General features: G+C 30.6%; 1 protein-coding gene across 1 annotated transcript in view; it reads left to right on the top strand.

The window, feature by feature from the left end:
• Window positions 1–9,208: 9,208 nt before the first annotated feature.
• LOC146996860 (uncharacterized) overlaps window positions 9,209–12,701 on the top strand; it is a 28,241-nt gene continuing 24,748 nt past the window's right edge. The window contains exons 1-4 of the mRNA XM_085817917.1: window positions 9,209–9,516; window positions 9,614–9,682; window positions 11,038–11,115; window positions 11,353–11,418. Of these exons, the coding sequence (XP_085674043.1) occupies window positions 9,371–9,516; window positions 9,614–9,682; window positions 11,038–11,115; window positions 11,353–11,418 (359 nt within the window). The 5' untranslated portion in view covers window positions 9,209–9,370. The remainder of the gene's footprint in view (window positions 9,517–9,613; window positions 9,683–11,037; window positions 11,116–11,352; window positions 11,419–12,701) is intronic.

The raw sequence follows: 12,701 nt of genomic DNA, 5'->3' as shown, positions 1-12,701 counted from the left end.
TCTGCACAAAAAGGAAAAACAAAGAAAGTTATAAGTATTTTAATTGTTTATAATAAAAATCTGATTTTAATCGCATATCTAATTTTATTTTATATAATATATATGGAATGCGTAGAAAAGAGGTAAGAGTGTATATTGAATGTGTTAAATTTAAAAAAAAAATTAGCATTCGTTCACAATTTTTTTCTCACGCTTCTCTTTTTCTGCAAATTAATCTAAAGTAAATTCAATCATTATAAAAAAAAGCGTTCAGTTTGATTAAATTTTCGAACAGTTATTCTTACCTGATGCTTCTGAACACTGAATAAAAAAATAAATATTTAACACCATAAATATGCAAAGATTGATCCAAGGAAGGTACTTTAGTGTATCCGACTTTACAGCAAATAATAGTGCAGCCATTTTGGAAGCGTCACTTGCTATATACACATGCACGAGAATCAATTGATTATTGGATAATAAGGCGTTAAATACATAAATCTCACTTCTTTTAAAAAGTAAGTATCATATTTTATGTGAAATACACAAATATTCTAATAAATACAAGCATCCTATCCATCAGTACAACAAACCTTCCCAATCAAAAAAACGCAAATGAACGAACACAGCGCCACTGTGTGGCGATACTTAGTACAACGGAACTTCAAGCTGTTCGTTGGTTATGGAAGATAGCATTCTGAAGCTAAGTTTTACCTCTCGTAACAAATTTTACAACTTGAATAAACGCAGCATGAAAAAAAAAAAAAAAAAAAAAAAAAAAAAAAAAAAAAAAAACGCTTTTAGCACGGTTTTCGAGAAAATAAACAAGAGGCTCACAACCATATATATATATATATACCGAAGCAATATTTTACATTATTAAGAATTGTGATTCATTTTTATTCTCAAACCCCGCCTCAACTATTTCCAGGCATTTTTATTAGCTTTTATACCATTTTGCGTTTTTAAGGCCATAATTTCATTCTAAGCCAAAACCTCAGTTCATCTGTTTTTAATACAAAAGTATTAAATTCATGTCATTATGCAATCAATAAAAATTACATAACGCCATATCAGTTTAATGTATTCAATTTTTTTCCATCACCCTAAATTTCAGTCATCATATGACCAAACTTAAAATGCAAATTTTAACGCAACTAAGATTAGTTGATTACTTTTTTAACTTATTCGTCTATTCTAAACCCATTTTGAATGGATAAAAATTAAGTGACCAAAAATAAAATAATTAGAAATGTTGCCTTACAATACAAAAATAAAATATGTATAAGAAGATACAGAAATGGTCTCATGAGTAGCAAGAACGTTAGCTATAACTGTCATTGCAAAATAACGGAACAAGATTTTAATTAAGCATATACTGTCTGGTTTGCCTTAGAAAATAATAACAATTTCTGTCATTGGTTAAAACTCTATATTTATATGTATGTGTGTGTGTATGATGACAAACACGTAGTAATGTTGATGGCTTAGAACGTATAACTTTGAATCCGTAATGAACAGCAAACTTGGCAGTCGAAGCGGATTAGGTTGCTTAGAAAAAGATTTCAGTTCTTGAAATTTTGAGCTCAGGTTCCGAATTGATTAAGTCCTCAGCGTTACGCAAACCATGTGGCATAGATTGATATAGAAATTATACTGTCGAGGAAAGTTATTACTATTTTTAAAATACAGAGAGGAAATACCCAAATTAAGAATGAGAAAGTAAGAGACTATTGATAAATTAAGTTAAATTTTTGGGGATTTACATATTTTTTAACCTACACACACTCACACACACACACATATATATATATATATATATATACACCTATTTATTAGCCTAACACCCCCCTCCATTTCTACTAGTTTTATCATTCGAAAATTGAAAGAAAAAAATTATGCGAATAATATAATTTCTGAAGGTCACGACAGGACAAAACAAATGAAAACATGGTTAAACTACCGGTAACTGCCACGATATTATTTGTTTGAAAGAAATCTATATTGAAATAGCAATATTACTAAATTATAAGAAACCAACACTGCAATAATAATATAACGTAATATTAGTATTAGAGCATCAAAAAGATATTTTCTTTATTTCTACTTCTCTCTGTATCTTGAATACTGCGCGCTCTCACTGTTGTTCCCTGCTACTCCTAGGCATTAAATCATTGCTGGAAGTGCTGTCTGCATCGTTTTCTGTGTACCGGCTTTTAAATCAATGTCATCGTCTTCGCCATCGTTCAGTCTCTATGATCTTCGAAACCATCACGAACATTAGATACCTCTTTTTTTTTTTTTTTTTTTTTTTTTTTTTTTTTTTTTTTTTTTTAAGTCCAAAGGGATTTGAATCCCGAAGGACTATTAGTTTTGTTTTGGCATTTTGCGTCGGACTCATAAATGTCGGTTCACTTTTCAAACTGTTGCCACAAAATGTTAGAGTCCTGCATTATATTTGAAGAAATTAAATAATGAAAAATCTGCATAAATGTATGTATATTTCTCGTATTGTGATAAAACAACGGTACATAGAGTCATCGAATTTTGAATAACGTAATCCTCCAACGAATATGAGCATGTGGAAGACCAAATTTGAAATTTGAAATTTGTTTTATGATCGATTTCCTATTTTTTAAAACTTTGACGAATTTTTGATTAACAAACTCAAGGATTTCAAAGCGAGCAATGGCAACGTTGTGCAGAAAAAACATTTTTATCTCCAGCGCGTGAGTCTCTGTATCGGAAATTCTAAAGATATGCTCGTTTTAAAACTATTTTGCGATATTGCTGTTGCACTGGATCTTATGGTTTAAGTGCGAGGAACATGATATTTAATAAAGAAAGGTAACACACAAAATGTTAAAAAACGCCCCTTTGGACGTAATTTAAAATCTTAAACATTTCAGATTTTTGTTGTTGTTGTTGTTGTTGTTGTTTGTTTGTTTGTTTTCTTTTTGAAGCTCTTCACTATGTTTCATCACTCAGACCCCGTACATCCAAAATCCGCGAGCAAACTAATTAACAAGACGAAAATAATCATTTCTTGGACGAATTCCTTTTAAAATTTAGGAAAGCTCACTCCCTGAACTTCTTGAGGAAGAGAAAAATTCTGTGAATACTTGAAAATTTTCAGAACATTGTGCTAAAAAGCTACAAGAAAATTACTCCAGTAAATACGGTACACACACATACACATAATAATAATAATAATAAAATATAATTATGGCATTTTATCTTTGGTAAATTTGTAGAATATCATTTAACTTTCTAATCAGTTACTTTAGATTAAAGTATTTTCCTACCAAACTTCATTTCAATTCCTGCCAGAATGTAATTTTCAACACCCGCGATATTCAAATTAGGTAGGAAGAGGAAATTACTTAAAGGAAGGTTTTGAAAAATGAAATCAGAGCATGTTCTACCTGCTTGAAGGCCACATTGCTAATTTTGATTCTCTAACGAGTAGAATTATGTTTTAAGGTTTTAAATATGCTTCAAAATTTTATGAATGATTTTACTTATGGTGCAAGAAGACATTCTCAGTTCCGATGCAATGAACTTTAAGTCGGTAAATTTTCTTTCAGGCTCAGAAACTTAACTTTCTTCACCTTTATCCACATACGAACAGTCTGAGATGCATTTTTGCGACCAATATTTCCTTCTTACTTTCACTTGATGCTTTTTCCTTTTCATATTTAATGTATTAAAAATACTTTTCTTTGAAATGCAATAACCTCGATTTTTAGACAGCTTTATAATTTGTTGACAGGAAACGTTTTCTTCGGAAAGTGCATGTACGTAATCTTTCATCCATTATCAATTTTAGGAGCCATTTCTAAAATAAATCTCTTATTCTGAACTCTGATCCCCTCCCCAAAGGAAATAGTTGATTCCCCAAAAGATTTAGCATTTAAAATGTGAAAACTTTATCTCAGAATGTTAAAGAGAAAATTTTAAAAAGAAAATCGTTTCCGATTTGATGATGAGAAAACTTAGTAGAGAACACACCAATTATTTTTCACCCATGGCCTGAGTGAAAATGAAGTTAGAAGGTAGTTAAAACACTTATTGCGTAGTAGTCTCGAATAGTGACATAGCACAAATAGCTTGACGATCAGGCACATTGTATTTCTGAATATAAACAATTCTTTGGAAGCACATTCTGTAGACATCACTTACCATAATAGGTATACTCTCCATTCCACAATTTTATACAAAACACAGTTAAATTTTAGAACAATGGATGAAAACTGAAGGACAGCGAACAGAGGCTAACTAGGCGACAGCGTGCAAGGAAGTTGTTTCGTAGTAAACTGCTGCAGTTATTCATAAACTCGGCTCTTTTGTTTTAATTTTGAACAGCGACTGGGAAAGAGTTTACAGGATTGCAATTTCCTTACAGGGAAATAATGACATCAGTGACGCAGTATAGATGCTTTGAAGAGATTGTATTTAAATTAAAATCAGAAATTTAAAGAGCTATGGTCATAAAAGGCTACTGCAGATTTAGTAATTTGCTAATAATTTTTCTTTATATTTTATTTAAAATTAAAAACTTTTAATAGTGCATTTCTATTAAAACTCTGTGGGATATACAATGAAAGAATTTGAAAAATATTTAGGTTGAGTCCAAACAAAGGAAGGGAGAAGGAAAAAAAGAGGTGTAGGATACCGAATTCAAAACTCAGCTATGAATCGATATTTCTAATACTCAAAAACTCAAATAATGAACAAAGTAGAAACACAACACTTTTCATATTCTTTGTAACATTAATAATTAAAATGCTTAATTCTTTAAAAAATCTAACTACGAATATGAAGACAATTCTCATTAAATTCAAAACATTAGAATACTCTTTTCAATTGCCAGACTCAGAATTACAAAGTTACAAATGTTAGTCACGTGAAGTTATACTGACAACAATACGCGCACATAAATTTAAACCCAGTTTTCTACAAGAGCATTAAAAAATAATTACTTGCATATACAAATAAAGCCCAAATTATGACAGTAATACAACCTTATTTCTGTCTTGCAGCTACGTGTCAAATTAGCCCGAATATAAGACCAATCTCATTTCCTTTAAATTGGGTAGTTAAAAACCGTAACTATCTGATATACTCCAATAATATCGTCAAGAAACATACTAGTTTAATACAATAATTATCCACAAAGTTTCGAATTAAAATAACAGATATTTTCTTAATTTTACGTGAAGGCAAAATAAAATCAACATATTTGAATACCTGAGATGTCTCGTAATTGCAGCTCCTAACTGCATTTCTGCGGGTAATTTCCAAACAATCTTTTATTTCATTTCTTCCTTCTTTTATTTTTCACTTGATGCCAGTCGCCCATACTTCCGCTCAGATTTTCCTTAAAATATACTATTTAAATTATTTAGTTATTTATTCTGTGGACATCTTCCACATATCAGGTTCATGTCTCATGTGAAAGCTTCAATCCCTTATTCCTGTTCGCTTTATCGATTTCTATATATAAATGTTTTGGCTTGCTACTTTTTACTCCTATACATGTAATTTTTTTAATATTTTTACGAAAAACCAGAGGCAGTGAATATGAATGCAAGAAGATTCATAAATTTAAATTTATAACACGAAATTTCTTTGATGTGAGAAGAATCCTTCGAGCAACTATAGTCAAATGGAAATTCACTAGAGGGCAGCACCAACCATGGTTGCTCCTCTTCCCTTATTTTAATGCTGCAATATTACATGCTATTTATCTTGTACGAAAAGTTCTCAACGAAAGGGAATTAGGGAGTAACGAAATTTCATAGTTTCAGGGAAGGATATGGTCAGCCTTTTATTTTACTCGTTAAGTATTCAGTTTTAGTTAAAGCTTATTTTTTTAGATGTTGATGCACTAGTTCTTTCTGAACGTTAAATAGCAGTGCAAGAAACCACTTTGTCACTTAAAATTTAAAAACATATGGAAATTATTGCCGAGTGTATTATCGACGTCCATTGTATCCTATTGAAACGAGGGAGCTGATCAGGGCCGATAAAAGAAAGGAGAGAGGAGTTAAAGATGATTCGTTTGTGGCCCCAGATTAAGGGCACCATGCACGCTGCAGATAATTTCATTTCTACCTCCGTGGTCGCCCCCTATAGCATAGGTTGGCACTTGCGCACAAACCGCCAAAGGCAGGGACACTTGTAGACAAGAAACAATCATGTTGGATGAGTAACTCAACAGGAATTTCTTCATGAAAGCTCTAAAATGTGCACATTTGTCTAATTTAAGCACGCTAAATTATACAATTCTAGACGAGGACTGTGAAATTCGACTACTAGCGGCCCACCTCGCAAATGACTCTAACTTTCCTACTTAATAATTAGTAGCGTGCAATACCCAGTATATAGTATACATATTGTATATATTTCTCCGTTATATTTTTACTTTTTCTGTATGTGTATTGTACTGTTACTTTAAGGTGGTCTACTACAGCAGCATTACAATACTAAAAATTTTTTTACACGCAGAATCGCTAATTAAGAAACTATGTTGCGTGAAATTTGGCAGAAATATAAAGCAATAGGTCAGTTTTCGAATCACAATGTTAGAATCAGGTTTGAAATGAAATTTACTTAAATATTATATTTTAAAAAAATTAGTTTGAAATACGTAATTTTAATGTGTAGTTTGGAAAGCCATCAATAGATGGCGCTACGAGTTAAAATTTAACATTGTAATCTTATTTCTGCAAAAATTCACGAAGCAATTGATTTTGATATCAGTTATAAATCATATTTTGGAACAGCTTTAGTATTGGTCCTTTTGGCGATTTTTTTATTTGGCGACAAACTTCGGTCGCCAAGATAGACCCGGTTTTGAAGATCGGAAAAAAATGGCGGATTGTCAACAAAACCCGATCTAGACTAAATAACAATGCTAAAAAATAAGCTCTTGATCAAAATAAACAGTCTTTCTCTAATTTTCAATATTTCTAGTACTGCTATGATAAATTCTTGAAACACTACTGTAAATGAATTTATGACAATTATTATGTTATGAGTAATGAAATTTACAAAATGTTAATATTTTTAATTACAAAATATAATGTATTAAACATTAATATTTTAAGTAGTTTATATTTTATTATATTAGTACTTAGCTAATATTTTAAATTTACAAAAGGTTAATTTTTATGTTTATTAATAATCAAATTTACAAAAGGTTAATAAATGCATTTCAAACTAGTATATGTTACTTTAGTTTCTTAGATTCTGTTATTAAAAGAAAATAAAAATATGTTTCAAAGTGAAGGAAATCAAATTCAGTTATAATGGGCTAGTTTTGTACCAGTGTTAGAAATATTTTTTATGATTAAATATTGTAAATGGTAAAAATATTAAGAAGTGTGTATTTTTTAATCCCTCAATTTATTACAAGTAATTTATGATTATGATTTAAAAGCTAAAACAACAATCATCGTAAATGATGATTTCTGTGAAAAATTCGAACAGTCATTGGAATCCACTAGTGGTGGAGTGATAGCCACTGAACAGTGGTAGTTCAGGCTGGCTATATGGGAGTTTTAGTAGTTTTCCGTAGATGTAATGTGAATCTGAGCCAGTTTCTCTTAAAAAGTACTTTATGAAGGCATCCTTCTTCTGCTAGCCAGCATATGTATTTATTTTCTATTCATAATTCTCTCTTATTTTCTTATTTCTTAGTTCTAAATCTTACTTCTGAAGAGAAGAAGTGTTGCATCTATAGGTTAAAAAATATGGTCAATATGTTTGCAAAATCCTGTCAGTTTTGGAAAGCATTTAAATAAACTAAATAATTTGTATGTGATGCAAACAAAAATGCATTACACTATTTCATGTACTGAATAATTAATCAGGGAACAAAGTATATTGTAATGTTCCTTTATTTTGTAACCAGAGTTATTTTATGCTTGGGATCTTTACTGTTAATTTCCTCCATCCGTTTTCTCACCAGAATCTAAATGAAGTTTTTATTTTGTAAAACAAACCGTGTTTTGCCTTTTGAGGCCACATTAATAGGTTGCTAGATAAGAAAAGATTTGTAGTCTTCAGCCTTGCATTATAATTGCTGATAGTTGAATTCCATGCCAGTTAATTTTTTAACCAACTTTGCATTACATTGATTTGTGTAGCCTTTGGGCTACAAATTTGTTTGAATTTAAATTTTACATTTGAACTTAATTGTTATCATAAGTTATCTTGCCACAAGTGGTTGACTGAGTCGTAAGCACAAAGTGTGCCTTCTGTTCTGTACATCTAAACTTTATAATAGAATAAAAGTCTATCTTAATAAAAATATATCTAAACTTTATGATAATAACATTTAAATACATTGAAATCAGTATCTAAGTGCTTGCCATGTAGTCAAATTTTTATATATAAATTGTACTCTTACTTTTATTATAGAGTTTTTATTACAAAAAATTCAGATTTCTGTTAGATAAAATGTTTAAATAATGTAGAAAATTTGCATAAAATTTAAAATAAAAAGTCGACTGTTATGTCTACATACTATTAATAAAAGTAATAATACTCAGTGAAGGTTATTCATATACAGCTGTTAGGTTGTAAGATTTACAAAATTTGAGAACTCTAAATTATAAGCAATATATTCCATAATCTAAGCAACATTATATTTTTTATAGTCAGACAAATTATGAAAATGTTATAAAAGCAATAATGAAACCTGATTTTGGTCCTGATTTGAACCTATGAATTCATGCAATTACACATCCCTATAGTTTTAATATGAGGTAAATAAGTATTTTTAGACCACGGTAATTTTGATCTCCATAGCAAAGGAAACACCAAGAGTTTACCTCATGCTACTGAAAATGTGTTTTTTTTTCCCTTGGGGGGGTGGAGTTTATAATAATATGCAGAGTTGAGTGTCAAACTCATGTGATGTAATATCAAAAGCACCAGTTTTAAGTATCAAAAATTTGGCTCTTTAAAAAATATTTTACATGTTGTGCTTTCCTACCACAAAAGTAACTTTAAGAAAAACACACAATTTATCCCTCCTGCCATCAAAGCTCTGATACCTATCAAATTCGTTCAAGTTACGTGGACAGAAATGGCGGCATGTTGGAAGCTCAGTATTTAGGGTTACCAAGGTTATTATAATTTTTCATTTATCGCTCCAAAATGTCGCCAAACAAATTTCTCGCCAAAAAGGACTAATACTAAAGCTGTGCCCATATTTTTTTCTAAATAATATTTAGAAGCGTTTCATATATTCCTTTATACACAGTTTTCACTAAACATTGTCAGCTGTCAGCAGAATGACGTTTACGGCAACCCTATTGCATTGCTATTCCGCACTCGTTTTGTTTACATTTATTTGTACTGTGGTCAGTTTGCAAAAAATATGCGAAAATATCAAGGACGACCGAAAAAACATCCTGGTTTTAATAAAAGATCCAGAATTCAGCGTAAACGTCGAGCTCAAGAAAAAAATATGAAATTAAATTCCCGAGATGTGGAAGATTCCGAACAAGCGGATGTTTTCGAAAGGTGAGAAATAATTTATTCTTTATATCGACTACCCCATGTTTATGATTTCGTAGTAAGTTAATTCCGAAGTAAAATATGCGTATTTTTTTTATTGAAGGTCAGAAATTATTGATACAACTGCATCTGTGTCAAAGGAGAATCATTGCCCGAATGATTTTTTTACAAAGTTTTTTTTTTTTTTTTTTTTATATGTGTGTGTATGAGGGGATGTTAATAATTGTTCAATTCTGTTATAACAATTTATTCCTCCATTCACACTAAATTGTTGGGAAATATTGAAAGGGTCAATTCCAATTCACAAGGAATTGCTGAAATAATTGAATCTTTTCAAAAGTATGAGCATGTTCTTGCGATCTAAATTGAATTCACCATCATTACATGTATTATTGGAAATTTTATAGTCATATGTTTGCTACGAAATGCTTTGTCAGTTACCTATGGTATATTTTTACAGGTGTATGCACATTTATTCATGTGCTCGCTGTTCAACTTGCTTTTTTTTATTCATTTACTTGGATGTTAAAACTTTCTTTTAGCGTTGGAACATTTTATGATCATTTAGTAAAATTTATATATAAATATATATTATTGCTTGTTTATTTATGGTTCTGTGTATTTGTCATGTATGCATGTTGTGAAGTGTAGTTTTTGAAAAATATGTCACAAATGGTAAATTCCACCAAAAGCTGAATTGAATTGATATTGGGATGCAGGTAATTAGAAAATATCTGCTGTGTATTTTGAGCGTAAACCAAACTAGTGCCAAGAATGGGACCAATACGCTCAGGCTTGCTTAGCCATTTTGCCATTGTCGAAATTGAATTATATCCAGTATAAAGGGAGTGAATGCTTTCTCTGTATAACAATAAAATATCTGTCTGATCAAAAATCTACCAATAAGAAACTTTTCATATGTTATGTGACAGACTTTCTGCAAACAGAAGTCCTCAGCTCTGTTCTTGTACATGTTTTTTAATTGTGGTTCAGATGTGTACTTTTTAAAGGAATTCTTCTCATAGGAAGATTATCTGAACATGTAAAAAGACATTCTGCTTTTAGGGGCCTAATATTTTATGCCCCTAAAATTAATATTGAAATTTCTAAAATGTTGAAAAATATGTCATCTGGATTCTGTACAAAAAATATAATCCCTTTTTCATTTCTGCATTTGCAATTCCTGCATTTTCTTTATTCCTACATTTTTTAATTGGAAGGAATTTCATTCGCAGAGCCCTCTAATTTATTCTTACAAATCATGTAGTAATGTACCATTTTAGATAGATATAAATAACACATTTTGTAATTTTTCTAAACTGTGGTTATACAGCATGATATAATAGCTACACAGGGTATGGCGAAACAGTATACAGCAATATCTGTCGCACTGTCTGAGATGGGTGGTAGTCATACATAGCTTAATGCTTAAATTTGTTATGTGTTATTTATTTATTCATGTTTTTTTTTTTTTTTGTTCTTTTTTTTTTTAATTAAGTTATAGCAGTTTATTTCTTTCATTCTTAGGTCCGGAAGTGAAAAATTTGACTTTTCTACGCTAGAAGTTACAGCTAATGTTCCTAAGACAAACCAGGCTTTCCTGAGGTAAGTTGGTTTATTTTTAAAATAGATATTAGCTGTGCATGATATTACAGTTACTTAATTATGGTTAACTAATTATGTATTAATTTAGAAGTCAAGCAACCAAAATCAGCGTTATATTTTCAAATAGTGAATATTTCAAAATATGATGCTGATTTTTGTTGCTTGACTCTCAAATTAATACTTGGTCGGTGTGTTATTGTATCTTAATTAAACTAATTATGGTTCTTTTCTTCTCAGTTCTGATCTGGACATTTCAGTTATTGACTCTGACGTAGAAGGTAGAAATACAAGCTCTCTTTTGGGGTAAATGTGTATTTCTCTATGCCAAAATTAAAATGTCATCATTTATGTTTTTCTTTTATGGTGTTACATTATGTTGTTTACATACTGATAGCTATTAAAACTGTTAAATATAATATTGTAGCTATCAAAAAGAGGGGGATGAATTTGATTTGTACCAAATTTGGACGTTTTGCATGAAAGAACTTGAAAATAAAAGATTTTTTTAAAAATATATTCATTGAAATCAGTGAAATTTTCAGACGGGACACTGAAGCAAATGAAAATATTTTGGGGTTTGATTCTTTTGATGGGAGCCTCATCAATAAGCCTACTATCTTTTTTAAATATTGCTTCTTTTTCATTGTTTTCATGATGTTTTATGTTCCCTTCATGAAAGAGATTTTTAATAATTTAAATTTTGTTAATAAAATATAACAAAATGAAATCTGTGATTATGTGGCTATTATTTTTTCCATATATATTTATTTGAGGAAAGCCAAAAATTTTATTATTTTACAGAATTTTTAAGAAAAATATAAGGATAAAATTTTTTAAATAATTCTGATTACTACCTTTGCTTTCCTCTCGTAATGTGCCTCAAATTAGAGCAATTAGACAACAAATTTAAGTCGTGATCTTTTCTTTCCAAGTTTTTTTTTTTTTTTAGTCTTAGGAGTATAAATTGCTTATCCCCACAAGACAGTGCATCTTCTTAGTATGCCATCCTAAGGTTCCGTTCACATGATGGTATAAATGTCATAGACGCATAATCATAAGGCACAAAATGTGGGAGTTCCATTCACACCTGCGAGAGAGGGTCTAAGCCATAGCCAATTAGAGAAGCTAAATTTGTGCATGCATGTATGTGTCTACAGCTTTCTCTCTCAATAGGTTTTATGTATATGCTCTGATTGGCCGACTCTTATATCAAGTCGGCACAAAGTTGAAAACTTCAAGCTTAATGCCCAAACTAGTTTTTGTGACATAGCAAGGTCTGACTACGAAGCGTTGTTAGTTGGGAATTATGACATTTATACAACGGCTTGAATAGAGCCTTAGAAAGCCATTTGGTAACTGAGTTATCCACCATGAAAGAGTTATTCTTGCCCCTCTGAATTCAGTGTTTACTGGAACACGAACATTTTATACTCAGGTGTAGAGGCCCTTCATGTGAAACCTCCGGCACACAAAGTACTGACTAATATTGCACAAGCAAATGACACTGCGAACATGGAAGCAGCAGTTATGAAGATGACTCATCTTCTTGTAGTAATATATACTGGTAATCCAGTGTATTATTATTG

The sequence above is a fragment of the Stegodyphus dumicola genome, chromosome 6 (assembly GCF_044657685.1).
Source record: "Stegodyphus dumicola isolate Sdum_Otavi_A_Nest chromosome 6, ASM4465768v1".
Taxonomy (NCBI): Eukaryota; Metazoa; Arthropoda; class Arachnida; order Araneae; family Eresidae; genus Stegodyphus; species Stegodyphus dumicola.
The sequence above is the reverse complement of the archived record's forward strand: the minus strand, read 5'-3'. Positions and strand labels throughout refer to the sequence as shown.